Genomic DNA, 27,892 nt, shown 5'->3' on the forward strand with positions numbered 1-27,892 from the left:
CAGCTGCTCTCTAGCTGCAAGCTTGGCAGCAGCTGCTCTAGCTGGAAGCTCGGCAGCAGCTGCTCTCTAACTGGAGGCTTGGCAGCAGCTCCTTGCTAGCTGGAGGTTCGGCAACGGCTGCTCTCTAGCTGGAAGCTCGGCCGAAGCTGCTCTCTAGCTGGAAGCTTGGCAGCAGCTATTCTAGCTGGCAGCTCGGCATCAACTGCTCTCTTCCTGGAAGCTCGGCAGCAGCTGCTCTCTTGCTGGAAGCTCAGCAGCAGCAGCTGCTCTCTAGCTGGAAGCTTGGCAGCACAGCTGCTCTCTAGCTGGATGCTCAGCAGCAGCTGCTCTCTAGCTGGAAGCTCGGCAGCAGCTGCTCTCTAGCTGGAAGCTATGCAGCAGCTCGTCTAGCTGGAAGCTCGGCAAGTACTTCTCTCTAGCTGGAAGCTCGGCAACAGCTGCTCTCTAGCTGGAAGCTCGGCAGCAGCTGCTCTCTAGCTGGAAGCTCGGCAGCAGCTGCTCTCTAGCTGGAAGCTATGCAGCAGCTCGTCTAGCTGGAAGCTCGGCAGCAACTTCTCTCTAGCTGGAAGCTTGGCAGCACCGTCTCTCTAGCTGAAAGCTTGGCAGCAGCTCCTCGCTTGCTGGAAGCAGAGCAGTAGCTGCTCTCTAGCTGGAGGCTTGGCAGCAGCTCCTCTCTAGCTGGGAGCTCAGCAGCACAGCTGCTCTCTAGCTGCATGCTCTGCAGCAGCTGCTCTCTAACTGGAGGCTTGGCAGCTGCTCCCCTTTAGCTGGAAGCGTGGCAACAGCTGCTCTCTACCTTGAAACTCTGCAGCAGCTGCTCTCGAGCTGGAAGCTAGGCAGTAGCTCCTCCAGCTGGAAGCTCGGCAGCAACTGCTCTCTAGCTGCAAGCTTGGCAGCAGCTCCTCTCTAGCTGGAAGCTCCGCAGCAGCTGCTCTCTAGCTTGAAGCTCGGCAGCACAACTGCTCTCTAGCTGCAAGCTCGGCAGCAGCTGCTCTCTAGCTGGAAGCTCGGCAGCAGCTCCTCTAGCTGGATGTTTGGCAGCAACTCCTCTCTAGCTGGAAGCTCAGCAGCACAGCTGCTCTCTAGCTGGAAGCTCGGCAGCAGCTGCTCTCTAGCTGTAATTCTTGGCAGCAGCTACTCTCTAGCTGGAAGCTCGGGAGCACACCTGCTCTCTAGCTGGAAGTTCACTAGCAGCTGCTTTCTAGCTGGACGCTTGGCAGCAGCTGATCTCTAGCTGGACGCTTGGCAGCAGCTGCTCTCTAGCTGGAAGCTCGGCAGCAGCTGCTCTCTTGCTGGAAGCTCAGCAGCAGCTGCTCTCTAGCTGGAAGCTCAGCAGCACAGCTGCTCTCTAGCTGGATGCTCGGCAGCAGCCACTCTCTAACTGGAAGCTTGACAGCAGCTCCTCTCTGGCTGGGAGCTCGGCAACAGCTGCTCTCTAGCTGGAAGCTCGGCAGCAGCTGCTCTCTAGCTGGAAGCTATGCAGCTGCTCCTCTAGCTGAAAGCTCGGCAGCAACTTCTCTCTAGCTGGAAGCTTGGCAGCAACGTCCCTCTAGCTGGAAGCTTGGCAGCAGCTCCTCTCTGGCTGGAAGCTCAGCAGTAGCTGCTCTCTAGCTGGAGGCTTGGTAGTATCTCCTCTCTAGCTGGGAGCTCAGCAGCACAGCTGCTCTCTAGCTGTATGCTCTGCAGCAGCTGCTCTCTAACTGGAGGCTTGGCAGCTGCTCCTCTTTAGCTGGATGCGCGGCAACAGCTGCTCTCTACCTTGAAACTCGGCAGCAGCTGCTCTCGAGCTGGAAGCTCGGTAGTAGCTCCTCCAGCTGGAAGCTCGGCAGCAACTGCTCTCTAGCTGCAACCTTGGCAGTAGTTCCTCTGTAGCTGGAAGCTCGGCAGCAGCTGCTCTCTAGCTGGAAGCTCGGCAGCACAGCTGCTCTCTAGCTGCAAGCTCGGCAGCAGCTGCTCTCTAGCTGGATGCTTGGCAGCAGCTACTCCCTAGCTAGAAGCTCGGTAGCACACCTGCTCTCTAGCTGGAAGGTCACTAGCAGCTGCTCTCTAGCTGGACGCTTGGCAGCAGTTGATCTCTAGCTGGACGCTTGGCAGCAGCTGCTCTCTAGCTGGAAGCTCGGCAGCAGGTGGTCTCTAGCTGGAAACTCAGCAGAAGTTGCTCTCTAGCTGGAAGCTTGGCAGCACAGCTGCCCTCTAGCTGGATGCTCGGCAGCAGCTCCTCTCTAGCTGGAAGCTCGGCAGCACAGGTGCTCTCTAGCTGGAAGCTCGGCAGCAGCTCCTCTCTAGCTGGAAGCTCGGCCGCAGCTGCTCTCTAGCTGGACACTCGGCAGCACAGGTGCTCTCTAGCTGCAAGCTCGGCAGCAGCTGCTCTCTAGCTGGAAGCTCGGCAGCACAGCTGCTCTGTAGCTGGAAGCTTGGCAGCACAGCTGCTCTCTAGCTGGATTTTCAGCAGCAGCTGCTCTCTAACTGGAGGCTTGGCAGCAGCTCCTCTCTAGCTGGAAGCTCAGCACCACAGATGCTCCCCAGATGGAATCTTGGCAGCAACAGCAACTGCTCTCTACCTGGAAGCTTGGCAGCAGCTCCTCTCTAGCTGGAATCTTGGCAGCACAGCTGCTCTCTAGCTGCAAGCTCGGCAGCAGCTGCTCTAGCTGGAAGCTCGGCAGCAGCTGCTCTCTAACTGGAGGCTTGGCAGCAGCTCCTCGCTAGCTGGAAGTTCGGCAACGGCTGCTCTCTAGCTGGAAGCTCGGCCGAAGCTGCTTTCTAGCTGGAAGCTTGTCAGCAGCTACTCTAGCTAGCAGCTCGGCATCAACTGCTCTCTAGCTGGAAGCCCGGCAGCAGCTGCTCTCTTGCTGGAAGCTCAGCAGCAGCAGCTGCTCTCTAGCTGGAAGCTCGGCAGCACAGCTCCTCTCTAGCTGGAAGCTATGCAGCAGCTCCTCTAGCTGGAAGCTCGGCAGCAACTTCTCTCTAGCTGGAAGCTTGGCAGCACCGTCTCTCTAGCTGGAAGCTTGGCAGCAGCTCCTCTCTTGCTGGAAGCACAGCATTAGCTGCTCTCTAGCTGGAGGCTTGGCAGCAGCTGCTCTCGAGCTGGAAGCTCGGCAGTAGCTCCTCCAGCTGGAAGCTCGGCAGCAACTGCTCTCTAGCTGCAACCTTGGCAGCAGTTCCTCTCTAGCTGGAGCTCGGCAGCAGCTGCTCTCTAGCTGGAAGTTCGACAGCACAGCTGCTCTCTATCAGCACAGCTGCTCTCTAGCTGCAAGCTCGGCAGCAGCAGCTCTCTAGCTGGAAGCTCGGCAGCAGCTCTTCTAGCTGGAAGCTTGGCAGCAACTCCTCTCTAGCTGGAAGCTCAGCAGCACAGCTGCTCTCTAGCTGGAAGCTCGGCAGCAGCTGCTCTCTAGCTGTAATACTTGGCAGCAGCTACTCTCTAGCTAGAAGCTCGGGAGCACACCTGCTCTCTTGCTGGAAGCTCACTAGCAGCTGCTCTCTAGCTGGACGCTTGGCAGCAGCTGATCTCTAGCTGGACGCTTGGCAGCAGCTGCTCTCTAGCTGGAAGCTCGGCAGCAGCTGGTCTCTAGCTGGAAACTCAGCAGCAGTTGCTCTCTAGCTGGAAGCTTGGCAGCACAGCTGCCCTCTAGCTGGATGCTCGGCAGCAGCTCCTCTCTAGCTGGAAGCTCGGCAGCACAGGTGCTCTCTAGCTGGAAGCTCGGCAGCAGCCACTCTCTAACTGGAAGCTTGGCCGCAGCTGCTCTCTAGCTGGACACTCTGCAGCACAGTTGTTCTCTAGCTGCAAGCTCGGCAGCAGCTGCTCTCTAGCTGGAAGCTCGGCAGCACAGCTGCTCTGTAGCTGGAAGCTTGGCAGCACAGCTGCTCTCTAGCTGGATTTTCAGCAGCAGCTGCTCTCTAACTGGAGGCTTGGCAGCAGCTCCTCTCTAGCTGGAAGCTCGGCACCACAGATGCTCTCCAGATGGAATCTTGGCAGCAACAGCAACTGCTTTCTACCTGGGAGCTTGGCAGCAGCTGCTCTCTAGGTGGAACCTTGGCAGCACAGCTGCTCTCTAGCTGCAAGCTCGGCAGCAGCTGCTCTAGCTGGAAGCTCGACAGCAGCTGCTCTCTAACTGGAGGCTTGGCAGCAGCTCCTCGCTAGCTGGAAGTTCGGCAACGGCTGCTCTCTAGCTGGAAGCTTGACAGCACCTACTCTAGCTGGCAGCTCGGCATCAACTGCTCTCTAGCTGGAAGCTCGGCAGCAGCTGCTCTCTTGCTGGAAGCTCAGCAGCAGCAGCTGCTCTCTAGCTGGACGCTCGGCAGCACAGCTGCTCTCTAGCTGGATGCTCAGCAGCAGCCACTCTATAACTGGAGGCTTGACAGCAGCTCCTCTCTAGCTGGAAGCTCGGCAACAGCTGCTCTCTAGCTGGAAGCTCTGCAGCAGCTGCTCTCTAGCTGGAAGCTATGCAGCAGCTTCTCTAGCTGGAAGCTCGGCAGCAACTTCTCTCTAGCTGGAAGCTTGGCAGCACCGTCTCTCTAGCTGGAAGCTTGGCAGCAGCTCCTCGCTTGCTGGAAGCACAGCAGTAGCTGCTCTCTAGCTGGAGGCTTGGCAGCAGCTCCTCTCAAGCTGGGAGCTCAGCAGCACAGCTGCTCTCTAGCTGCATGCTCTGCAGCAGCTGCTCTCAAACTGGAGGCTTGGCAGCTGCTCCTCTTTAGCTGGAAGCGTGGCAACAGCTGCTCTCTACCTTGAAACTCGGCAGCAGCTGCTCTCGAGCTGGAAGCTCAGCAGTAGCTCCTCCAGCTGGAAGCTCGGCAGCAACTGCTCTCTAGCTGCAAGCTTGGCAGCAGCTCCTCTCTAGCTGGAAGCTCTGCAGCAGCTGCTCTCTAGCTGGAAGCTCGGCAGCACAGCTGCTCTCTAGCTGCAAGCTCGGGAGCAGCTGCTCTCTAGCTGGAAGCTCGGCAGCAGCTCCTCTAGCTGGATGTTTGGCAGCAACTCCTCTCTAGCTGGAAGCTCAGCAGCACAGCTGCTCTCTAGCTGGAAGCTCGGCAGCAGCTACTCTCTAGCTGGAAGCTCGGGAGCACACCTGCTCTCTAGCTGGAAGTTCACTAGCAGCTGCTTTCTAGCTGGACGCTTGGCAGCAGCTGATCTCTAGCTGGACGCTTGGCAGCAGCTGCTCTCTAGCTGGAAGCTCGGCAGCAGCTGCTCTCTTGCTGGAAGCTCAGCAGCAGCTGCTCTCTAGCTGGAAGCTCAGCAGCACAGCTGCTCTCTAGCTGGATGCTCGGCAGCGGCCACTCTCTAACTGGAAGCTTGACAGCAGCTCCTCTCTAGCTGGAAGCTCAGCAACAGCTGCTCTCTAGCTGGAAGCTCGGCAGCAGCTGCTCTCTAGCTGGAAGCTATGCAGCTGCTCCTCTAGCTGAAAGCTCGGCAGCAACTTCCCTCTAGCTGGAAGCTTGGCAGCAACGTCCCTCTAGCTGGAAGCTTGGGAGCAGCTCCTCTCTGGCTGGAAGCTCAGCAGTAGCTGCTCTCTAGCTGGAGGCTTGGTAGCATCTCCTCTCTAGCTGGGAGCTCAGCAGCACAGCTGCTCTCTAGCTGTATGCTCTGCAGCAGCTGCTCTCTAACTGGAGGCTTGGCAGCTGCTCCTCTTTAGCTGGATGCGCGGCAACAGCTGCTCTCTACCTTGAAACTTGGCAGCAGCTGCTCTCGAGCTGGAAGCTCGGCAGTAGCTCCTCCAGCTGGAAGCTCGGCAGCAACTGCTCTCTAGCTGCAACCTTGGCAGTAGTTCCTCTGTAGCTGGAAGCTCGGCAGCAGCTGCTCTCTAGCTGGAAGCTCGGCAGCACAGCTGCTCTCTAGCAGCACAGCTGCTCTCTAGCTGCAAGCTCGGCAGCAGCTGCTCTCTAGCTGGAAGCTCGGCAGCAGCTCCTCTAGCTGAAAGCTTGGCAGCAACTCCTCTCTAGCTGGAAGCTCAGCAGCACAGCTGCTCTCTAGCTGGAAGCTCGGCAGCAGCTGCTCTCTAGCTGTAATACTTGGCAGCAGCTACTCCCTAGCTAGAAGCTCGGGAGCACACCTGCTCTCTAGCTGGAAGCTCACTAGCAGCTGCTCTTTAGCTGGACGCTTGGCAGCAGTTGATCTCTAGCTGGACGCTTGGCAGCAGCTGCTCTCTAGCTGGAAGCTCGGCAGCAGCTGGTCTCTAGCTGGAAACTCAGCAGCAGTTGCTCTCTAGCTGGAAGCTTGGCAGCACAGCTGCCCTCTAGCTGGATGCTCGGCAGCAGCTCCTCTCTAGCTGGAAGCTCGGCAGCACAGGTGCTCTCTAGCTGGAAGCTCGGCAGCAGCTCCTCTCTAGCTGGAAGCTCGGCCGCAGCTGCTCTCTAGCTGGACACTCGGCAGCACAGGTGCTCTCTAGCTGCAAGCTCGGTAGCAGCTGCTCTCTAGCTGGAAGCTCAGCAGCACAGCTGCTCTGTAGCTGGAAGCTTGGCAGCACAGCTGCTGTCTAGCTGGATTTTCAGCAGCAGCTGCTCTCTAACTGGAGGCTTGGCAGCACCTCCTCTCTAGCTGGAAGCTCAGCACCACAGATGCTCCCCAGATGGAATCTTGGCAGTAACAGCAACTGCTCTCTACCTGGAAGCTTGGCAGCAGCTCCTCTCTAGCTGGAATCTTGGCAGCACAGCTGCTCTAGCTGGAAGCTCAGCAGCAGCTGCTCTCTAACTGGAGGCTTGGCAGCAGCTCCTCGCTAGCTGGAAGTTCGGCAACGGCTGCTCTCTAGCTGGAAGCTCGGCCGAAGCTGCTCTCTAGCTGGAAGCTTGGCAGCAGCTACTCTAGCTGGCAGCTCGGCATCAACTGCTCTCTAGCTGGAAGCCCGACAGCAGCTGCTCTCTTGCTGGAAGTTCGGCAACGGCTGCTCTCTAGCTGGAAGCTCGGCCGAAGATGCTCTCCAGCTGGAAGGTTGGCAGCAGCTACTCTAGCTGGCAGCTCGGCATCAACTGCTCTCTAGCTGGAAGCTCGGCAGCAGCTGCTCTCTTGCTGGAAGCTCAGCAGCAGCAGCTGCTCTCTAGCTGGAAGCTCGCAGCACAGCTGCTCTCTAGCTGGAAGCTATGCAGCAGCTCCTCTAGCTGGAAGCTCGGCAGCAACTTCTCTCTAGCTGGAAGCTTGGCAGCACCGTCTCTCTAGCTAGAAGCTTGGCAGCAGCTCCTCTCTTGCTGGAAGCACAGCATTAGCTGCTCTCTAGCTGGAGGCTTGACAGCAGCTGCTCTCGAGCTGGAAGCTCGGCAGTAGCTCCTCCAGCTGGAAGCTCGGCAGCAACTGCTCTCTAGCTGCAACCTTGGCAGCAGTTCCTCTCTAGCTGGAAGCTCGGCAGCAGCTGCTCACTAGCTGGAAGTTCGGCAGCACAGCTGCTCTCTAGCTGCAAGCTCGGCAGCAGCAGCTCTCTAGCTGGAAGCTCGGCAGCAGCTCCTCTAGCTGGAAGCTTGGCAGCAAGTCCTCTCTAGCTGGAAGCTCAGCAGCACAGCTGCTCTCTAGCTGGAAGCTCGGCAGCAGCTGCTCTCTAGCTGTAATACTTGGCAGCAGCTACTCTCTAGCTAGAAGTTCAGGAGCACACCTGCTCTCTTGCTGGAAGCTCACTAGCAGCTGCTCTCTAGCTGGACGCTTGGCAGCAGCTGATCTCTAGCTGGACGCTTGGCAGCAGCTGCTCTCTAGCTGGAAGCTCGGCAGCAGCTGGTCTCTAGCTGGAAACTCAGCAGCAGTTGCTCTCTAGCTGGAAGCTTGGCAGCACAGCTGCCCTCTAGCTGGATGCTCGGCAGCAGCTCCTCTCTAGCTGGAAGCTCGGCACCACAGATGCTCTCCAGATGGAATCTTGGCAGCAACAGCAACTGCTTTCTACCTGGGAGCTTGGCAGCAGCTCCTCTCTAGGTGGAACCTTGGCAGCACCGCTGCTCTCTAGCTGCAAGCTCGGCAGCAGCTGCTCTAGCTGGAAGCTCGGCAGCAGCTGCTCTCTAACTGGAGGCTTGGCAGCAGCTCCTCGCTAGCTGGAAGTTCGGCAACGGCTGCTCTCTAGCTGGAAGCTCGGCCGAAGCTGCTCTCTAGCTGGAAGCTTGGCAGCACCTACTCTAGCTGGTAGCTCGGTATCAACTGCTCTCTAGCTGGAAGCTCGGCAGCAGCTGCTCTCTTGATGGAAGCTCAGCAGCAGCAGCTGCTCTCTAGCTGGATGCTCAGCAGCAGCCACTCTATAACTGGAAGATTGACAGCAGCTCCTCTCTAGCTGGAAGCTCGGCAACAGCTGCTCTCTAGCTGGAAGCTCTGCAGCAGCTGCTCTCTAGCTGGAAGCTATGCAGCAGCTCCTCTAGCTGGAAGCTCGGCAGCAACTTCTCTCTAGCTGGAAGCTTGGCAGCACCGTCTCTCTAGCTGGAAGCTTGGCAGCACCGTCTCTCTAGCTGGAAGCTTGGCAGCAGCTCCTCTCTTGCTGGAAGCACAGCAGTAGCTGCTCTCTAGCTGGAGGCTTGGCAGCAGCTGCTCTCGAGCTGGAAGCTCGGCAGTAGCTCCTCCAGCTGGAAGCTTGGCAGCAACTGCTCCCTAGCTGCAACCTTGGCAGCATTTCCTCTCTAGCTGGAAGCTCGCAGCAGCTGCTCTCTAGCTGGAAGTTCGGCAGCAGAGCTGCTCTCTAGCAGCACAGCTGCTCTCTATCTGCAAGCTCGGCAGCAGCAGCTCTCTAGCTGGAAGCTCGGCAGCAGCTCCTCTAGCTGGAAGCTTGGCAGCAACTCCTCTCTAGCTGGAAGCTCAGCAGCACAGCTGCTCTCTAGCTGGAAGCTCGGCAGCAGCTGCTCTCTAGCTGTAATACTTGGCAGCAGCTACTCTATAGCTAGAAGCTCGGGAGCACACCTGCTCTCTAGCTGGAAGCTCACTAGCAGCTGCTCTCTAGCTGGACGCTTGGCAGCAGCTGATCTCTAGCTGGACGCTTGGCAGCAGCAGCTCTCTAGCTGGAAGCTCGGCAGCAGCTGGTCTCTAGCTGGAAACTCAGCAGCAGTTGCTCTCTAGCTGGAAGCTTGGCAGCACAGCTGCCCTCCAGCTGGATGCTCGGCAGCAGCTCCTCTCTAGCTGGAAGCTCGGCAGCACAGGTGCTCTCTAGCTGGAAGCTCTGCAGCAGCTCCTCTCTAGCTGGAAGCTCGGCCGCAGCTGCTCTCAAGCTGGACACTCGGCAGCACAGGTGTTCTCTAGCTGCAAGCTCGGCAGCAGCTGCTCTCTAGCTGGAAGCTCGGCAGCACAGCTGCTCTGTAGCTGGAAGCTTGGCAGCAGCTCCTCTCTAGGTGGAACCTTGGCAGCACAGCTGCTCTCTAGCTGCAAGCTCGGCAGCAGCTGCTCTAGCTGGAAGCTCGGCAGCAGCTGCTCTCTAACTGGAGGCTTGGCAGCAGCTCCTCGCTAGCTGGAGGTTCGGCAACGGCTGCTCTCTAGCTGGAAGCTCGGCCGAAGCTGCTCTCTAGCTGGAAGCTTGGCAGCAGCTATTCTAGCTGGCAGCTCGGCATCAACTGCTCTCTTCCTGGAAGCTCGGCAGCAGCTGCTCTCTTGCTGGAATCTCAGCAGCAGCAGCTGCTCTCTAGCTGGAAGCTTGGCAGCACAGCTGCTCTCTAGCTGGATGCTCAGCAGCAGCTGCTCTCTAGCTGGAAGCTCGGCAGCAGCTTCTCTCTAGCTGGAAGCTATGCAGCAGCTCGTCTAGCTGGAAGCTCGGCAAGTACTTCTCTCTAGCTGGAAGCTCGGCAACAGCTGCTCTCTAGCTGGAAGCTCGGCAGCAGCTGCTCTCTAGCTGGAAGCTCGGCAGCAGCTGCTCTCTAGCTGGAAGCTATGCAGCAGCTCGTCTAGCTGGAAGCTCGGCAGCAACTTCTCTCTAGCTGGAAGCTTGGCAGCACCGTCTCTCTAGCTGAAAGCTTGGCAGCAGCTCCTCGCTTGCTGGAAGCAGAGCAGTAGCTGCTCTCTAGCTGGAGGCTTGGCAGCAGCTCCTCTCTAGCTGGGAGCTCAGCAGCACAGCTGCTCTCTAGCTGCATGCTCTGCAGCAGCTGCTCTCTAACTGGAGGCTTGGCAGCTGCTCCCCTTTAGCTGGAAGCATGGCAACAGCTGCTCTCTACCTTGAAACTCTGCAGCAGCTGCTCTCGAGCTGGAAGCTAGGCAGTAGCTCCTCCAGCTAGAAGCTCGGCAGCAACTGCTCTCTAGCTGCAAGCTTGGCAGCAGCTCCTCTCTAGCTGGAAGCTCCGCAGCAGCTGCTCTCTAGCTGGAAGCTCGGCAGCACAGCTGCTCTCTAGCTGCAAGCTCGGCAGCAGCTGCTCTCTAGCTGGAAGCTCGGCAGCAGCTCCTCTAGCTGGATGTTTGGCAGCAACTCCTCTCTAGCTGGAAGCTCAGCAGCACAGCTGCTCTCTAGCTGGAAGCTCGGCAGCAGCTGCTCTCTAGCTGTAATTCTTGGCAGCAGCTACTCTCTAGCTGGAAGCTCGGGAGCACACCTGCTCTCTAGCTGGAAGTTCACTAGCAGCTGCTTTCTAGCTGGACGCTTGGCAGCAGCTGATCTCTAGCTGGACGCTTGGCAGCAGCTGCTCTCTAGCTGGAAGCTCGGCAGCAGCTGCTCTCTTGCTGGAAGCTCAGCAGCAGCTGCTCTCTAGCTGGAAGCTCAGCAGCACAGCTGCTCTCTAGCTGGATGCTCGGCAGCAGCCACTCTCTAACTGGAAGCTTGACAGCAGCTCCTCTCTAGCTGGAAGCTCGGCAACAGCTGCTCTCTAGCTGGAAGCTCGGCAGCAGCTGCTCTCTAGCTGGAAGCTATGCAGCTGCTCCTCTAGCTGAAAGCTCGGCAGCAACTTCTCTCTAGCTGGAAGCTTGGCAGCAACGTCCCTCTAGCTGGAAGCTTGGCAGCAGCTCCTCTCTGGCTGGAAGCTCAACAGTAGCTGCTCTCTAGCTGGAGGCTTGGTAGCATCTCCTCTCTAGCTGGGAGCTCAGCAGCACAGCTGCTCTCTAGCTGTATGCTCTGCAGCAGCTGCTCTCTAACTGGAGGCTTGGCAGCTGCTCCTCTTTAGCTGGATGCGCGGCAACAGCTGCTCTCTACCTTGAAACTCAGCAGCAGCTGCTCTCGAGCTGGAAGCTCGGTAGTAGCTCCTCCAGCTGGAAGCTCGGCAGCAACTGCTCTCTAGCTGCAACCTTGGCAGTAGTTCCTCTGTAGCTGGAAGCTCGGCAGCAGCTGCTCTCTAGCTGGAAGCTCGGCAGCACAGCTGCTCTCTAGCAGCACAGCTGCTCTCTAGCTGCAAGCTCGGCAGCAGCTGCTCTCTAGCTGGATGCTTGGCAGCAGCTACTCCCTAGCTAGAAGCTCGGTAGCACACCTGCTCTCTAGCTGGAAGCTCACTAGCAGCTGCTCTCTAGCTGGACGCTTGGCAGCAGTTGATCTCTAGCTGGACGCTTGGCAGCAGCTGCTCTCTAGCTGGAAGCTCGGCAGCAGGTGGTCTCTAGCTGGAAACTCAGCAGAAGTTGCTCTCTAGCTGGAAGCTTGGCAGCACAGCTGCCCTCTAGCTGGATGCTCGGCAGCAGCTCCTCTCTAGCTGGAAGCTCGGCAGCACAGGTGCTCTCTAGCTGGAAGCTCGGCAGCAGCTCCTCTCTAGCTGGAAGCTCGGCCGCAGCTGCTCTCTAGCTGGACACTCGGCAGCACAGGTGCTCTCTAGCTGCAAGCTCGGCAGCAGCTGCTCTCTAGCTGGAAGCTCGGCAGCACAGCTGCTCTGTAGCTGGAAGCTTGGCAGCACAGCTGCTCTCTAGCTGGATTTTCAGCAGCAGCTGCTCTCTAACTGGAGGCTTGGCAGCAGCTCCTCTCTAGCTGGAAGCTCAGCACCACAGATGCTCCCCAGATGGAATCTTGGCAGCAACAGCAACTGCTCTCTACCTGGAAGCTTGGCAGCAGCTCCTCTCTAGCTGGAATCTTGGCAGCACAGCTGCTCTCTAGCTGCAAGCTCGGCAGCAGCTGCTCTAGCTGGAAGCTCGGCAGCAGCTGCTCTCTAACTGGAGGCTTGGCAGCAGCTCCTCGCTAGCTGGAAGTTCGGCAACGGCTGCTCTCTAGCTGGAAGCTCGGCCGAAGCTGCTTTCTAGCTGGAAGCTTGTCAGCAGCTACTCTAGCTAGCAGCTCGGCATCAACTGCTCTCTAGCTGGAAGCCCGGCAGCAGCTGCTCTCTTGCTGGAAGCTCAGCAGCAGCAGCTGCTCTCTAGCTGGAAGCTCGGCAGCACAGCTCCTCTCTAGCTGGAAGCTATGCAGCAGCTCCTCTAGCTGGAAGCTCGGCAGCAACTTCTCTCTAGCTGGAAGCTTGGCAGCACCGTCTCTCTAGCTGGAAGCTTGGCAGCAGCTCCTCTCTTGCTGGAAGCACAGCATTAGCTGCTCTCTAGCTGGAGGCTTGGCAGCAGCTGCTCTCGAGCTGGAAGCTCGGCAGTAGCTCCTCCAGCTGGAAGCTCGGCAGCAACTGCTCTCTAGCTGCAACCTTGGCAGCAGTTCCTCTCTAGCTGGAGCTCGGCAGCAGCTGCTCTCTAGCTGGAAGTTCGACAGCACAGCTGCTCTCTATCAGCACAGCTGCTCTCTAGCTGCAAGCTCGGCAGCAGCAGCTCTCTAGCTGGAAGCTCGGCAGCAGCTCCTCTAGCTGGAAGCTTGGCAGCAACTCCTCTCTAGCTGGAAGCTCTCTCTAGCTGGAAGCTCGGCAGCAGCTGCTCTCTAGCTGTTATACTTGGCAGCAGCTACTCTCTAGCTAGAAGCTCGGGAGCACACCTGCTCTCTTGCTGGAAGCTCACTAGCAGCTGCTCTCTAGCTGGACGCTTGGCAGCAGCTGATCTCTAGCTGGACGCTTGGCAGCAGCTGCTCTCTAGCTGGAAGCTCGGCAGCAGCTGGTCTCTAGCTGGAAACTCAGCAGCAGTTGCTCTCTAGCTGGAAGCTTGGCAGCACAGCTGCCCTCTAGCTGGATGCTCGGCAGCAGCTCCTCTCTAGCTGGAAGCTCGGCAGCACAGGTGCTCTCTAGCTGGAAGCTCGGCAGCAGCCACTCTCTAACTGGAAGCTCGGCCGCAGCTGCTCTCTAGCTGGACACTCTGCAGCACAGGTGTTCTCTAGCTGCAAGCTCGGCAGCAGCTGCTCTCTAGCTGGAAGCTCGGCAGCACAGCTGCTCTGTAGCTGGAAGCTTGGCAGCACAGCTGCTCTCTAGCTGGATTTTCAGCAGCAGCTGCTCTCTAACTGGAGGCTTGGCAGCAGCTCCTCTCTAGCTGGAAGCTCGGCACCACAGATGCTCTCCAGATGGAATCTTGGCAGCAACAGCAACTGCTTTCTACCTGGGAGCTTGGCAGCAGCTGCTCTCTAGGTGGAACCTTGGCAGCACAGCTGCTCTCTAGCTGCAAGCTCGGCAGCAGCTGCTCTAGCTGGAAGCTCGACAGCAGCTGCTCTCTAACTGGAGGCTTGGCAGCAGCTCCTCGCTAGCTGGAAGTTCGGCAACGGCTGCTCTCTAGCTGGAAGCTTGACAGCACCTACTCTAGCTGGCAGCTCGGCATCAACTGCTCTCTAGCTGGAAGCTCGGCAGCAGCTGCTCTCTTGCTGGAAGCTCAGCAGCAGCAGCTGCTCTCTAGCTGGACGCTCGGCAGCACAGCTGCTCTCTAGCTGGATGCTCAGCAGCAGCCACTCTATAACTGGAGGCTTGACAGCAGCTCCTCTCTAGCTGGAAGCTCGGCAACAGCTGCTCTCTAGCTGGAAGCTCTGCAGCAGCTGCTCTCTAGCTGGAAGCTATGCAGCAGCTTCTCTAGCTGGAAGCTCGGCAGCAACTTCTCTCTAGCTGGAAGCTTGGCAGCACCGTCTCTCTAGCTGGAAGCTTGGCAGCAGCTCCTCGCTTGCTGGAAGCACAGCAGTAGCTGCTCTCTAGCTGGAGGCTTGGCAGCAGCTCCTCTCTAGCTGGGAGCTCAGCAGCACAGCTGCTCTCTAGCTGCATGCTCTGCAGCAGCTGCTCTCAAACTGGAGGCTTGGCAGCTGCTCCTCTTTAGCTGGAAGCGTGGCAACAGCTGCTCTCTACCTTGAAACTCGGCAGCAGCTGCTCTCGAGCTGGAAGCTCGGCAGTAGCTCCTCCAGCTGGAAGCTCGGCAGCAACTGCTCTCTAGCTGCAAGCTTGGCAGCAGCTCCTCTCTAGCTGGAAGCTCCGCAGCAGCTGCTCTCTAGCTGGAAGCTCGGCAGCACAGCTGCTCTCTAGCTGCAAGCTCGGGAGCAGCTGCTCTCTAGCTGGAAGCTCGGCAGCAGCTCCTCTAGCTGGATATTTGGCAGCAACTCCTCTCTAGCTGGAAGCTCAGAAGCACAGCTGCTCTCTAGCTGGAAGCTCGGCAGCAGCTACTCTCTAGCTGGAAGCTCGGGAGCACACCTGCTCTCTAGCTGCAAGTTCACTAGCAGCTGCTTTCTAGCTGGACGCTTGGCAGCAGCTGATCTCTAGCTGGACGCTTGGCAGCAGCTGCTCTCTAGCTGGAAGCTCGGCAGCAGCTGCTCTCTTGCTGGAAGCTCAGCAGCAGCTGCTCTCTAGCTGGAAGCTCAGCAGCACAGCTGCTCTCTAGCTGGATGCTCGGCAGCGGCCACTCTCTAACTGGAAGCTTGACAGCAGCTCCTCTCTAGCTGGAAGCTCAGCAACAGCTGCTCTCTAGCTGGAAGCTCGGCAGCAGCTGCTCTCTAGCTGGAAGCTATGCAGCTGCTCCTCTAGCTGAAAGCTCGGCAGCAACTTCCCTCTAGCTGGAAGCTTGGCAGCAACGTCCCTCTAGCTGGAAGCTTGGGAGCAGCTCCTCTCTGGCTGGAAGCTCAGCAGTAGCTGCTCTCTAGCTGGAGGCTTGGTAGCATCTCCTCTCTAGCTGGGAGCTCAGTAGCACAGCTGCTCTCTAGCTGTATGCTCTGCAGCAGCTGCTCTCTAACTGGAGGCTTGGCAGCTGCTCCTCTTTAGCTGGATGCGCGGCAACAGCTGCTCTCTACCTTGAAACTTGGCAGCAGCTGCTCTCGAGCTGGAAGCTCGGCAGTAGCTCCTCCAGCTGGAAGCTCGGCAGCAACTGCTCTCTAGCTGCAACCTTGGCAGTAGTTCCTCTGTAGCTGGAAGCTCGGCAGCAGCTGCTCTCTAGCTGGAAGCTCGGCAGCACAGCTGCTCTCTAGCAGCACAGCTGCTCTCTAGCTGCAAGCTCGGCAGCAGCTGCTCTCTAGCTGGAAGCTCGGCAGCAGCTCCTCTAGCTGAAAGCTTGGCAGCAACTCCTCTCTAGCTGGAAGCTCAGCAGCACAGCTGCTCTCTAGCTGGAAGCTCGGCAGCAGCTGCTCTCTAGCTGTAATACTTGGCAGCAGCTACTCCCTAGCTAGAAGCTCGGGAGCACACCTGCTCTCTAGCTGGAAGCTCACTAGCAGCTGCTCTTTAGCTGGACGCTTGGCAGCAGTTGATCTCTAGCTGGACGCTTGGCAGCAGCTGCTCTCTAGCTGGAAGCTCGGCAGCAGCTGGTCTCTAGCTGGAAACTCAGCAGCAGTTGCTCTCTAGCTGGATGCTTGGCAGCACAGCTGCCCTCTAGCTGGATGCTCGGCAGCAGCTCCTCTCTAGCTGGAAGCTCGGCAGCACAGGTGCTCTCTAGCTGGAAGCTCGGCAGCAGCTCCTCTCTAGCTGGAAGCTCGGCCGCAGCTGCTCTCTAGCTGGACACTCGGCAGCACAGGTGCTCTCTAGCTGCAAGCTCGGCAGCAGCTGCTCTCTAGCTGGAAGCTCAGCAGCACAGCTGCTCTGTAGCTGGAAGCTTGGCAGCACAGCTGCTGTCTAGCTGGATTTTCAGCAGCAGCTGCTCTCTAACTGGAGGCTTGGCAGCACCTCCTCTCTAGCTGGAAGCTCAGCACCACAGATGCTCCCCAGATGGAATCTTGGCAGTAACAGCAACTGCTCTCTACCTGGAAGCTTGGCAGCAGCTCCTCTCTAGCTGGAATCTTGGCAGCACAGCTGCTCTAGCTGGAAGCTCAGCAGCAGCTGCTCTCTAACTGGAGGCTTGGCAGCAGCTCCTCGCTAGCTGGAAGTTCGGCAACGGCTGCTCTCTAGCTGGAAGCTCGGCCGAAGCTGCTCTCTAGCTGGAAGCTTGGCATCAGCTACTCTAGCTGGCAGCTCGGCATCAACTGCTCTCTAGCTGGAAGCCCGACAGCAGCTGCTCTCTTGCTGGAAGTTCGGCAACGGCTGCTCTCTAGCTGGAAGCTCGGCCGAAGATGCTCTCCAGCTGGAAGGTTGGCAGCAGCTACTCTAGCTGGCAGCTCGGCATCAACTGCTCTCTAGCTGGAAGCTCGGCAGCAGCTGCTCTCTTGCTGGAAGCTCAGCAGCAGCAGCTGCTCTCTAGCTGGAAGCTCGGCAGCACAGCTGCTCTCTAGCTGGAAGCTATGCAGCAGCTCCTCTAGCTGGAAGCTCGGCAGCAACTTCTCTCTAGCTGGAAGCTTGGCAGCACCGTCTCTCTAGCTAGAAGCTTGGCAGCAGCTCCTCTCTTGCTGGAAGCACAGCATTAGCTGCTCTCTAGCTGGAGGCTTGACAGCAGCTGCTCTCGAGCTGGAAGCTCGGCAGTAGCTCCTCCAGCTGGAAGCTCGGCAGCAACTGCTCTCTAGCTGCAACCTGGGCAGCAGTTCCTCTCTAGCTGGAAGCTCGGCAGCAGCTGCTCTCTAGCTGGAAGTTCGGCAGCACAGCTGCTCTCTAGCTGCAAGCTCGGCAGCAGCAGCTCTCTAGCTGGAAGCTCGGCAGCAGCTCCTCTAGCTGGAAGCTTGGCAGCAACTCCTCTCTAGCTGGAAGCTCAGCAGCACAGCTGCTCTCTAGCTGGAAGCTCGGCAGCAGCTGCTCTCTAGCTGTAATACTTGGCAGCAGCTACTCTCTAGCTAGAAGTTCAGGAGCACACCTGCTCTCTTGCTGGAAGCTCACTAGCAGCTGCTCTCTAGCTGGACGCTTGGCAGCAGCTGATCTCTAGCTGGACGCTTGGCAGCAGCTGCTCTCTAGCTGGAAGCTCGGCAGCAGCTGGTCTCTAGCTGGAAACTCAGCAGCAGTTGCTCTTTAGCTGGAAGCTTGGCAGCACAGCTGCCCTCTAGCTGGATGCTCGGCAGCAGCTCCTCTCTAGCTGGAAGCTCGGCAGCACAGGTGCTCTCTAGCTGGACACTCGGCAGCACAGGTGTTCTCTAGCTGCAAGCTCGGCAGCAGCTGCTCTCTAGATGGAAGCTCGGCAGCACAGCTGCTCTGTAGCTGGAAGCTTGGCAGCACAGCTGATCTCTAGCTGGATTTTCAGCAGCAGCTGCTCTCTAACTGGAGGCTTGGCAGCAGCTCCTCTCTAGCTGGAAGCTCGGCACCACAGATGCTCTCCAGATGGAATCTTGGCAGCAACAGCAACTGCTTTCTACCTGGGAGCTTGGCAGCAGCTCCTCTCTAGGTGGAACCTTGGCAGCACAGCTGCTCTCTAGCTGCAAGCTCGGCAGCAGCTGCTCTAGCTGGAAGCTCGGCAGCAGCTGCTCTCTAACTGGAGGCTTGGCAGCAGCTCCTCGCTAGCTGGAAGTTCGGCAACGGCTGCTCTCTAGCTGGAAGCTCGGCCGAAGCTGCTCTCTAGCTGGAAGCTTGGCAGCACCTACTCTAGCTGGCAGCTCGGTATCAACTGCTCCCTAGCTGGAAGCTCGGCAGCAGCTGCTCTCTTGCTGGAAGCTCAGCAGCAGCAGCTGCTCTCTAGCTGGATGCTCAGCAGCAGCCACTCTATAACTGGAAGATTGACAGCAGCTCCTCTCTAGCTGGAAGCTCGGCAACAGCTGCTCTCTAGCTGGAAGCTCTGCAGCAGCTGCTCTCTAGCTGGAAGCTATGCAGCAGCTCCTCTAGCTGGAAGCTCGGCAGCAACTTCTCTCTAGCTGGAAGCTTGGCAGCACCGTCTCTCTAGCTGGAAGCTTGGCAGCAGCTCCTCGCTTGCTGGAAGCACAGCAGTGGCTGCTCTCTAGCTGGAGGCTTGGCAGCAGCTCCTCTCTAGCTGGGAGCTCAGCAGCACAGCTGCTCTCTAGCTGCATGCTCTGCAGCAGCTGCTCTCTAACTGGAGGCTTGGCAGCTGCTCCTCTTTAGCTGAAAGCGTGGCAACAGCTGCTCTCTACCTTGAAACTCGGCAGCAGCTGCTCTCGAGCTGGAAGCTCGGCAGTAGCTCCTCCAGCTGGAAGCTCGGCAGCAACTGCTCTCTAGCTGCAAGCTTGGCAGCAGCTCCTCTCTAGCTGGAAGCTCGGCAGCAGCTGCTCTCTAGCTGGAAGCTCGGCAGCACAGCTGCTCTCTAGCAGCACAGCTGCTCTCTAGCTGCAAGCTCAGCAGCAGCTGCTCTCTAGCTGGAAGCTCGGCAGCAGCTCCTCTAGCTGGATGTTTGGCAGCAACTCCTCTCTAGCTGGAAGCTCAGCAGCACAGCTGCTCTCTAGCTGGAGGCTCGGCAGCAGCTGCTCTCTAGCTGTAATACTTGGCAGCAGCTACTCTCTAGCTGGAAGCTCGGGAGCACACCTGCTCTCTAGCTGGAAGTTCACTAGCAGCTGCTTTCTAGCTGGACGCTTGGCAGCAGCTGATCTCTAGCTGGACGCTTGGCAGCAGCTGATCTCTAGCTGGACGCTTGGCAGCAGCCGCTCTCTAGTTGGAAGCTCAGCAGAAGCTGCTCTCTAGCTGGAAGCTCAGCAGCACAGCTGCTCTCTAGCTGGATGCTCGGCAGCAGCCACTCTCTAACTGGAAGCTTGACAGCAGCTCCTCTCTAGCTGGAAGCTCGGCAACAGCTGCTCTCTAGCTGGAAGCTCGGCAGCAGCTGCTCTCTAGCTGGAAGCTATGCAGCAGCTCCTCTAGCTGAAAGCTCGGCAGCAACTTCTCTCTAGCTGGAAGCTTGGCAGCAATGTCCCTCTAGCTGGAAGATTGGCAGCAGCTCCTCTCTGGCTGGAAGCTCAGCAGTAGCTGCTCTCTAGCTGGAGGCTTGGCAGCATCTCCTCTCTAGCTGGGAGCTAAGCAGCACAGCTGCTCTCTAGCTGTATGCTCTGCAGCAGCTGCTCTCTAACTGGAGGCTTGGCAGCTGCTCCTCTTTAGCTGGATGCGCGGCAACAGCTGCTCTCTACCTTGAAACTCGGCAGCAGCTGCTCTCGAGCTGGAAGCTCGGCAGTAGCTCCTCCAGCTGGAAGCTCGGCAGCAACTGCTCTCTAGCTGCAACCTTGGCAGTAGTTCCTCTGTAGCTGGAAGCTCGGCAGCAGCTGCTCTCTAGCTGGAAGCTCGGCAGCACAGCTGCTCTCTAGCAGCACAGCTGCTCTCTAGCTGCAAGCTCGGCAGCAGCCGCTCTCTAGCTGGAAGCTCGGCAGCAGCTCCTCTAGCTGAAAGCTTGGCAGCAACTCCTCTCTAGCTGGAAGCTCAGCAGCACAGCTGCTCTCTAGCTGGAAGCTCGGCAGCAGCTGCTCTCTAGCTGTAATACTTGGCAGCAGCTACTCTCTAGCTAGAAGCTCGGGATCACACCTGCTCTCTAGCTGGAAGCTCACTAGCAGCTGCTCTCTAGCTGGATGCTTGGCAGCAGTTGATCTCTAGCTGGACGCTTGGCAGCAGCTGCTCTCTAGCTGGAAGCTCGGCAGCAGCTGGTCTCTAGCTGGAAACTCAGCAGCAGTTGCTCTCTAGCTGGAAGCTTGGCAGCACAGCTGCCCTCTAGCTGGATGCTCGGCAGCAGCTCCTCTCTAGCTTGAAGCTCGGCAGCACAGGTGCTCTCTAGCTGGAAGCTCGGCAGCAGCTCCTCTCTAGCTGGAAGCTCGGCCGCAGCTGCTCTCTAGCTGGATACTCGGCAGCACAGGTGCTCTCTAGCTGCAAGCTCGGCAGCAGCTGCTCGCTAGCTGGAAGCTCGGCAGCACAGCTGCTCTGTAGCTGGATTTTCAGCAGCAGCTGCTCTCTAACTGAAGGCTTGGCAGCAGCTCCTCTCTAGCTGGAAGCTCAGCACCACAGATGCTCTCCAGATGGAATCTTGGCAGCAGCTCCTCTATAGCGGAATCTTGGCAGCACAGCTGCTCTCTAGCTGGAAGCTCGGCAGCAGCTGCTCTAGCTGGAAGCTCGGCAGCAGCTGCTCTCTAACTGGAGGCTTGGCAGCCGCTCCTCGCTAGCTGGAAGTTCGGCAACGGCTGCTCTCTGGCTGGAAGCTCGGCCGAAGCTGCTCTCTAGCTGGAAGCTTGGCAGCAGCTACTCTAGCTGGCAGCTCGGCATCAACTGCTCTCTAGGTGGAAGCTCGGCAGCAGCTGCTCTCTTGCTGGAAGCTCAGCAGCAGCTGCTCTCTAGCTGGAAGCTCGGCAGCACAGCTGCTCTCTAGCTGGATGCTCGGCAGCAGCCACTCTATAACTGGAAGCTTGACAGCAGCTCCTCTCTAGCTGGAAGCTCGGCAACAGCTGCTCTCTAGCTGGAAGCTCGGCAGCAGCTGCTCTCTAGCTGGAAGCTATGCAGCAGCTCCTCTAGCTGGAAGCTCGGCAGCAACTTCTCTCTAGCTGGAAGCTTGGCAGCACCGTCTCTCTAGCTGGAAGCTTGGCAGCAGCTCCTCTCTTGCTGGAAGCACAGCATTAGCTGCTCTCTAGCTGGAGGCTTGGCAGCAGCTGCTCTTGAGCAGGAAGCTCGGCAGTAGCTCCTCCAGCTGGAAGCTCGGCAGTAACTGCTCTCTAGCTGCAACCTTGGCAGCAGTTCCTCTCTAGCTGGAAGCTCTGCAGCAGCTGCTCTCTAGCTGGAAGTTCGGCAGCACAGCTGCTATCAGCACAGCTGCTCTCTAGCTGCAAGCTTGGCAGCAGCAGCTCTCTAGCTGGAGGCTCGGCAGCAGCTCCTCTAGCTGGAAGCTTGGCAGCAACTCCTCTCTAGCTAGAAGCTCAGCAGCACAGCTGCTCTCTAGCTAGAAGCTCGGCAGCAGCTGCTCTCTAGCTGTAATACTTGGCAGCAGCTACTCTCTAGTTAGAATCTCGGGAGCACACCTGCTCTCTTGCTGGAAGCTCACTAGCAGCTGCTCTCTAGCTGGACGCTTGGCAGCAGCTGATCTCTAGCTGGACGCTTGGCAGCAGCTGCTCTCTAGCTGGAAGCTCGGCAGCAGCTGGTCTCTAGCTGGAAACTCAGCAGCAGTTGCTCTCTAGCTGGAAGCTTGGCAGCACAGCTGCCCTCTAGCTGGATGCTCGGCAGCAGCTCCTCTCTAGCTGGAAGATCGGCAGCACAGGTGCTCTCTAGCTGGAAGCTCGGCAGCGGCTCCTCTCTAGCTGGAAGCTCGGCCGCAGCTGCTCTCTAGCTGGACACTCGGCAGCACAGGTGTTCTCTAGCTGCAAGCTCGACAGCAGCTGCTCTCTAGCTGGAACCTCGGCAGCACAGCTGCTCTGTAGCTGGAAGCTTGGCAGCACAGCTGCTCTCTAGCTGGATTTTCAGCAGCAGCTGCTCTCTAACTGGAGGCTTGGCAGCAGCTCCTCTCTAGCTGGAAGATCGGCACCACAGATGCTCTCCAGATGGAATCTTGGCAGCAACAGCAACTGCTTTCTACCTGGAAGCTTGGCAGCAGCTCCTCTCTAGGTGGAATCTTGGCAGCACAGCTGCTCTCTAGCTGCAAGCTCGGCAGCAGCTGCTCTAGCTGGAAGCTCGGCAGCAGCTGCTCTCTAACTGGAGGCTTGGCAGCAGTTCCTCGCTAGCTGGAAGTTCGGCAACGGCTGCTCTCTAGCTGGAAGCTCGGCCGAAGCTGCTCTCTAGCTGGAAGCTTGGCAGCAGCTACTCTAGCTGGCAGCTCGGCATCAACTGCTCTCTAGCTGAAAGCTCGGCAGCAGCTGCTCTCTTGCTGGAACCTCAGCAGCAGCTGCTCTCTAGCTGGAAGCTCGGCAGCAGCTGCTCTCTAGCTGGAAGCTATGCAGCAGCTCCTCTAGCTGGAAGCTCGGCAGCAACTTCTCTCTAGCTGGAAGCTTGGCAGCACCGTCTCTCTAGCTGGAAGCTTGGCAGCAGCTCCTCTCTTGCTGGAAGCACAGCAGTAGCTGCTCTCTAGCTGGAGGCTTGGCAGCAGCTGCTCTCGAGCTGGAAGCTCGGCAGTAGCTCCTCCAGCTGGAAGCTCGGCAGCACAGCTGCTCTCTAGCTGGAAGTTCGGCAGCACAGCTGCTCTCTAGCTGCAAGCTCGGCAGCAACAGATCTCTAGCTGGAAGCTCGGCAGCAGCTCCTCTAGCTGGAAGCTTGGCAGCAACTCCTCTCTAGCTGGAGGCTCAGCAGCACAGCTGCTCTCTAGCTGGAAGCTTGGCAGCAGCTGCTCTCTAGCTGTAATACTTGGCAGCAGCTACTCTCTAGCTAGAAGCTCGGGAGCACACCTGCTCTCTAGCTGGAAGCTCACTAGCAGCTGCTCTCTAGCTGGACGCTTGGCAGCAGCTGATCTCTAGCTGGACGCTTGGCAGCAGCTGCTCTCTAGCTGGAAGCTCGGTAGCAGCTGGTCTCTAGCTGGAAACTCAGCAGCAGTTGCTCTCTAGCTGGAAGCTTGGCAGCACAGCTGCCCTCTAGCTGGATGCTCGGCAGCAGCTCCTCTCTAGCTGGAAGCTCGGCAGCACAGGTGCTCTCTAGCTGGAAGTTCGGCAGCAGCTCCTCTCTAGCTGGAAGCTCGGCCGCAGCTGCTCTCTAGCTGGACACTCGGCAGCACAGGTGTTCTCTAGCTGCAAACTCGGCAGCAGCTGCTCTCTAGCTGGAAGCTCCGCAGCACAGCTGCTCTGTAGCTGGAAGCTTGGCAGCACAGCTGCTCTCTAGCTGGATTTTCAGCAGCAGCTGCTCTCTAACTGGAGGCTTGGCAGCAGCTCCTCTCTAGCTGGAAGCTCGGCACCACAGATGCTCTCCAGATGGAATCTTGGCAGCAACAGCAACTGCTTTCTACCTGGAAGCTTGGCAGCAGCTCCTCTCTAGGTGGAATGTTGGCAGCACAGCTGCTCTCTAGCTGCAAGCTCGGCAGCAGCTGCTCTAGCTGGAAGCTTGGCAGCAGCTGCTCTCTAGCTGGAAGCTCGGCTGAAGCTGCTCTCTAGCTGGACGCTTGGCAGCAGCTACTCTAGCTGGCAGCTCGGCATCAACTGCTCTCTAGCTGGAAGCTCGGCAGCAGCTGCTCTCTTGCTGGAAGCTCAGCAGCAGCTGCTCTCTAGCTGGAAGCTCGGCAGCACAGCTGCTCTCTAGCTGGATGGTCAGCAGCAGCCACTCTATAACTGGAAGCTTGACAGCAGCTCCTCTCTAGCTGGAAGCTCGGCAACAGCTGCTCTGTAGCTGGAAGCTCGGCAGCAGCTGCTCTCTAGCTGGAAGCCATGCAGCAGCTCCTCTAGCTGGAAGGTCGGCAGCAACTTCTCTCTAGCTGGAAGCTTGGCAGCACCGTCTCTCTAGCTGGAAGCTTGGCAGCAGCTCCTCTCTTGCTGGAAGCACAGCAGTAGCTGCTCTCTAGCTGGAGACTTGGCAGCAGCTCCTCTATAGCTGGGAGCTCAGCAGCACAGCTGCTCTCTAGCTGTATGCTCTGCAGCAGCTGCTCTCTAACTGGAGGCTTGGCAGCTGCTCCTCTTTAGCTGGAAGCGTGGCAACAGCTGCTCTCTACCTTGAAACTCGACAACAGCTGCTCTCAAGCAGGAAGCTCGGCAGTAGCTCCTCCAGCTGGAAGCTAGGCAGCAACTGCTCTCTAGCTGCAAGCTTGGCAGCAGCTCCTCTCTAGCTGAAAGCTCGGCAGCAGCTGCTCTCTAGCTGGAAGCTCCGCAGCACAGCTGCTCTCTAGCAGCACAGCTGCTCTCTAGCTGCAAGCTCGGCAGCAGCTGCTCTCCAGCTGGAAGCTCGGCAGCAGCTCCTCTAGCTGGATGTTTGGCAGAAACTCCTCTCTAGCTGGAAGCTCAGCAGCACAGCTGCTCTCTAGCTGGAAGCTCGGCAGCAGCTGCTCTCTAGCTGTAATACTTGGCAGCAGCTACTCTCTAGCTGGAAGCTCTGGAGCACACCTGCTCTCTAGCTGAAAGTTCACTAGCAGCTGCTTTCTAGCTGGACGCTTGGCAGCAGCTGATCTCTAGCTGGATGCTTGGCAGCAGCTGCTCTCTAGCTGGATGCTTGGCAGCAGCTGGTCTCTATCTGGATGCTCAGCAGCAGCTCCTCTCTAGCTGGAAGCTCGGCAGCACAGGTGCTCTCTAGCTGGAAGCTCGGCAGCAGCTCCTCTCTAGCTGGAAGCTCGGCCGCAGCTGCTCTCTAGCTGGACACTCGGCAGCACAGGTGCTCTCTAGCTGCAAGCTCGGCAGCAGCTGCTCTCTAGCTGGAAGCTCGGCAGCACAGCTGCTCTGTAGCTGGAAGCTTGGCAGCACAGCTGCTCTCTAGCTGGATTTTCGGCAGCAGCTGCTCTCTAACTGGAGGCTTGGCAGCAGCTCTTCTCTAGCTGGAAGCTCGGCAGCACAGATGCTCTCCAGATGGAATCTTGGCATCAACAGCAACTGCTCTCTACCTGGAAGCTTGGCAGCAGCTCCTCTCTAGCTGGAAACTTGGCAGCACAGCTGCTCTCTAGCTGCAAGCTCGGCAGCAGCTGCTCTAGCTGGAAGCTCGGCAGCAGCTGCTCTCTAACTGGAGGCTTGGCAGCAGCTCCTCGCTAGCTGGAAGTTCGGCAACAGCTGCTCTCTAGCTGGAAGCTCGGCCGAAGCTGCTCTCTAGCTGGAAGCTTGGCAGCAGCTCCTCTAGCTGGCAGCTCGGCATCAACTGCTCTCTAGCTGGAAGCTCGGCAGCAGCTGCTCTCTAGCTGGAGGCTTGGCAGCAGTTGTTCTCTAGCTGGAATCTCGACAGCAGCTGCTCTCTAACTGGAGGCTTGACAGCACATGTGCTCTCTAGCTGGGAGCTCGGCAGCAGCTCCTCTCTAGCTGGAAGCTCGGCAGCAGCTCCTTTCTAGCTGTAAGCTCGGCAGCATCCCCTCTCTAGCTTGAGGCTTGGCAGCAGCTCCTCTCTAGGTGGAAGCTCGGCAACAGCTCCTTGCTAGCGTGAGGCTTGGCAGCAGCTCCTCTCTAGCTTGAGGCTTGGCAGCAGCTCCTCTCTAGCTGGAAGCTTGGTAGCAGCTGCTCATTAGCTGGAAGATCGGCAGCAGCTCCTCTCTAGCTGGACACTCGGCAGCACAGGTGCTCTCTAGCTGGAAGCTTGGCAGCAGCTCCTTTCTAGCTGAAAAACATGGCGGCAGGTGCTGTATTTGGCCAGGCAATGTTTGAAATCTATTAAAGTGATGGCTGCTTTGTTGCTTTAATGCAAGGGTCCCTCTTGCTGATCTAGAAATCGGCAAGATGTAACTTGGTGCTAGTCTTCCAACCCCATATCCCGTGCAAAGCCCCCCTCTTGTTGAATTAGACTATAGCCATTGCACCCCCTCTGTCCTGCCTGCCCCTTGTGTGGCCGAGCTGTAGAAATACTTCCCTGGCATGTGTATTGCATTTCTGTTGCTTCTGCAAGTTGGGGGAGTTTGAGATGAAAGAGGGTTTTGTGACTCGATACATTGCAAAGCCTAGTACCGGTGTTAAATAGGAAGGACTTGGTGTCAGAGGGGCGTCTGCCTGCAAGGTTCAGCAGTAAACACTGAGACCCCAACCCTCCTCAGTCTGAAGTTAATCACTCCTTCCAGTGTAGGTGTCCTACTGTTTACATTTCCCGCTCCTCCTCCCAAGTGAGCCAGGATGTAGATGCACAACTGCTGTGTTTATTCAATGTAAAGCACGGTCATTAACGTTGTCTTGTATTTATCTCATAGGTTAAACCAAAGACTGGAAGGTTTGTGTGATGACCTCGAGGATTTCAACAGCATCTTGGCCAGGAAGAGACATTCCTTGGAGAAGCACGCCATGTCGCTCCGTTTTATCGCTGATGAAATGGACACCATTCATAAGGATATAGCCAAGGACATGGTGATGTTGTCCGCAGTAGCATTCGCTGGCGATGCCCTCAACATGGGTGGAGTTGTCTTGGATTACATGGGCAAGGGCTCATCGGTGATCTCGCTTGTGGGAAAAGGCATTTCTACAGTGGGTGGGTACCTCCGAGAATCTGCCTCTTCGAGTGAAGAACAACATTTCCACAATAAGAAGGTTGCCGACAAGACCTTTGCAGAGTGTGAGCAGGACCTTCATGAGATTTCAGACCTGCATCATGAAATTAAGGCCAAGCTCCAGGATCTGGAGTACGAAGAGGGTCTCCTGGGCACAAAGATTCATCAGAAGTTCATGGAAATAAAAAGGAGACTAAACTACTTTAAACCATCAGCGATTGAGAAGAAGTATGACGACCTAAAGTCAAATCTGATCACATTTGTGGCCTCCTTAGCGATATATACAGAGACAGTGACATCCCTCAAAGATACATTTAGTAAAGAAACAAGCAAAAGTGCAATAATAGAACCTTTCGTCGGACAGACAAATCCCACGCCTTCTGGATCTTCCGAAGTAGTATCTGGAGAAATAGTGAAAAAGGGGCCTCTGGCTAACGCTGGCCACATAGTGAAGGCAGGCGTTGCTGCAGCCTCTCTTTACCGGGATGGAAAGGAGCTGTACAAAGGAATCCTCCATCTTAACCAAGGCGCCAAATCAAAACTGGCAGAAAACCTCAGAGAAATGGCCGCTTACCTTGACAATGTCATTGAAAGACTGGACCGCATGCTTCCTAAGGGGAGCCGGGGGTTCAACATTTGATAATGAATGATAGTAGGAGGTGGGTGGATGAAGCTTCATCGTAAACTTTGTTTTTGTACATTTCTCTTGATGTTTCTTTTTATGCCTATTTCCTTTTGGAAAAGCAGTTATGAAGAAACTAATTTTCTAATCCTCGAGTACATAAATCACTGAATTAGCCCCATTTTGGGAACTACAGGGACAGCAAGATTGCCAATATTCTCATGTTGCAATTCTTTGAGGATGCAGAGACTTACTGGGAGGAAACCCCACATATTTACTCCTAAAAGATCTAAAACCTGTACCATCTGAACATGAAGATCGGCTGACTCGAGGTGAACTTCAAGGACCTGGTAGTGTATGATGGGCAACTCTGCCGATCGGAAATGGTGTAGAGTATCACTGGACCACAATATGCTGCGTGCCCTTTGCTAGAGGTCTGCAGTTTGTAAATAAATGTATCTAGCTCAATTCCACTTCTTTGTCCTTAGTCTGTTGACCTGTTTTTGGATTTGACTGCCCTGTGTTTCAGGTTATCATTCACCCCTCTTGCAACCCGTTTCCTTTTTTTATGCCGACCTATGCATGCCCTTCAAATCACCTTCTGGATTTACCCTTTTCTTCACTACTAGCGCACGTTGTCCATGATACTGTGCAAATGGGACTTCAATCGCCTTAACACAAGCAGGCCCACCACTTAAGAAGCAAGTGCATGTTTGTATGTAAAGTAGGTTTATTGTACAGTTGTCCGGGGAGGGGCTAGATGACGCTGTAGAGTCAAACTAACCTGAGTCTCTCTGAACCACACAATCTGGCACTGTATTGTGTGGCTGGGCTCCTCTAGCAGTCATCCCAATATTAGCAGAGTACACTTGGAGCCCCTCATACACTCCCAGCCACAAAAGAATAGAAGACTCAGCCACGGGGCAAAGTCACTGTTGTTTATTAGCAAACAAACATAACAGGGATCACACCAGAAAAACGAGGTTCATCCAGAGCTCTCAGCTTCTAAGCATGTGTCACCCGGTTTTATCCAAGTGCGACGCCACACATCTAAGTTCTATCCACGAAATCCTACTGGACAATCGCATTGGTCAGTTTGGGTAAGGATACATATAGACCTTCTATAGGTTGGTCTTCTAATTGGCTTGCCATACCCAGGGGCTCTTCCTAGCACCACCTCTATATCACCTATCTACAATGTTGCAGGGTCACCGAAAGACCATTGGCCTGTGCAACAAATTATAGACCCATGAGAACTGTGAATTTGGATTGTGCAGAACGTGTCCTCCCAGCCC

The 27,892-nt window shown here is 57.0% G+C and overlaps 1 protein-coding gene across 1 annotated transcript in view; it reads left to right on the forward strand.

The window, feature by feature from the left end:
- The window catches only part of LOC138498424 (uncharacterized), a 298,003-nt gene extending 270,933 nt beyond the window's left edge, over window positions 1-27,070 (forward strand). The window contains exon 5 of the mRNA XM_069622181.1: window positions 25,682-27,070. Coding sequence (XP_069478282.1) covers window positions 25,682-26,615 — 934 coding nt within the window. The 3' untranslated portion in view covers window positions 26,616-27,070. The remainder of the gene's footprint in view (window positions 1-25,681) is intronic.
- Window positions 27,071-27,892: the final 822 nt, after the last annotated feature.

Source organism: Ambystoma mexicanum, chromosome 5q (assembly GCF_040938575.1).
Source record: "Ambystoma mexicanum isolate Mex_15411 chromosome 5q, UKY_AmexF1_1, whole genome shotgun sequence".
Lineage (NCBI taxonomy): Eukaryota > Metazoa > Chordata > Amphibia > Caudata > Ambystomatidae > Ambystoma > Ambystoma mexicanum.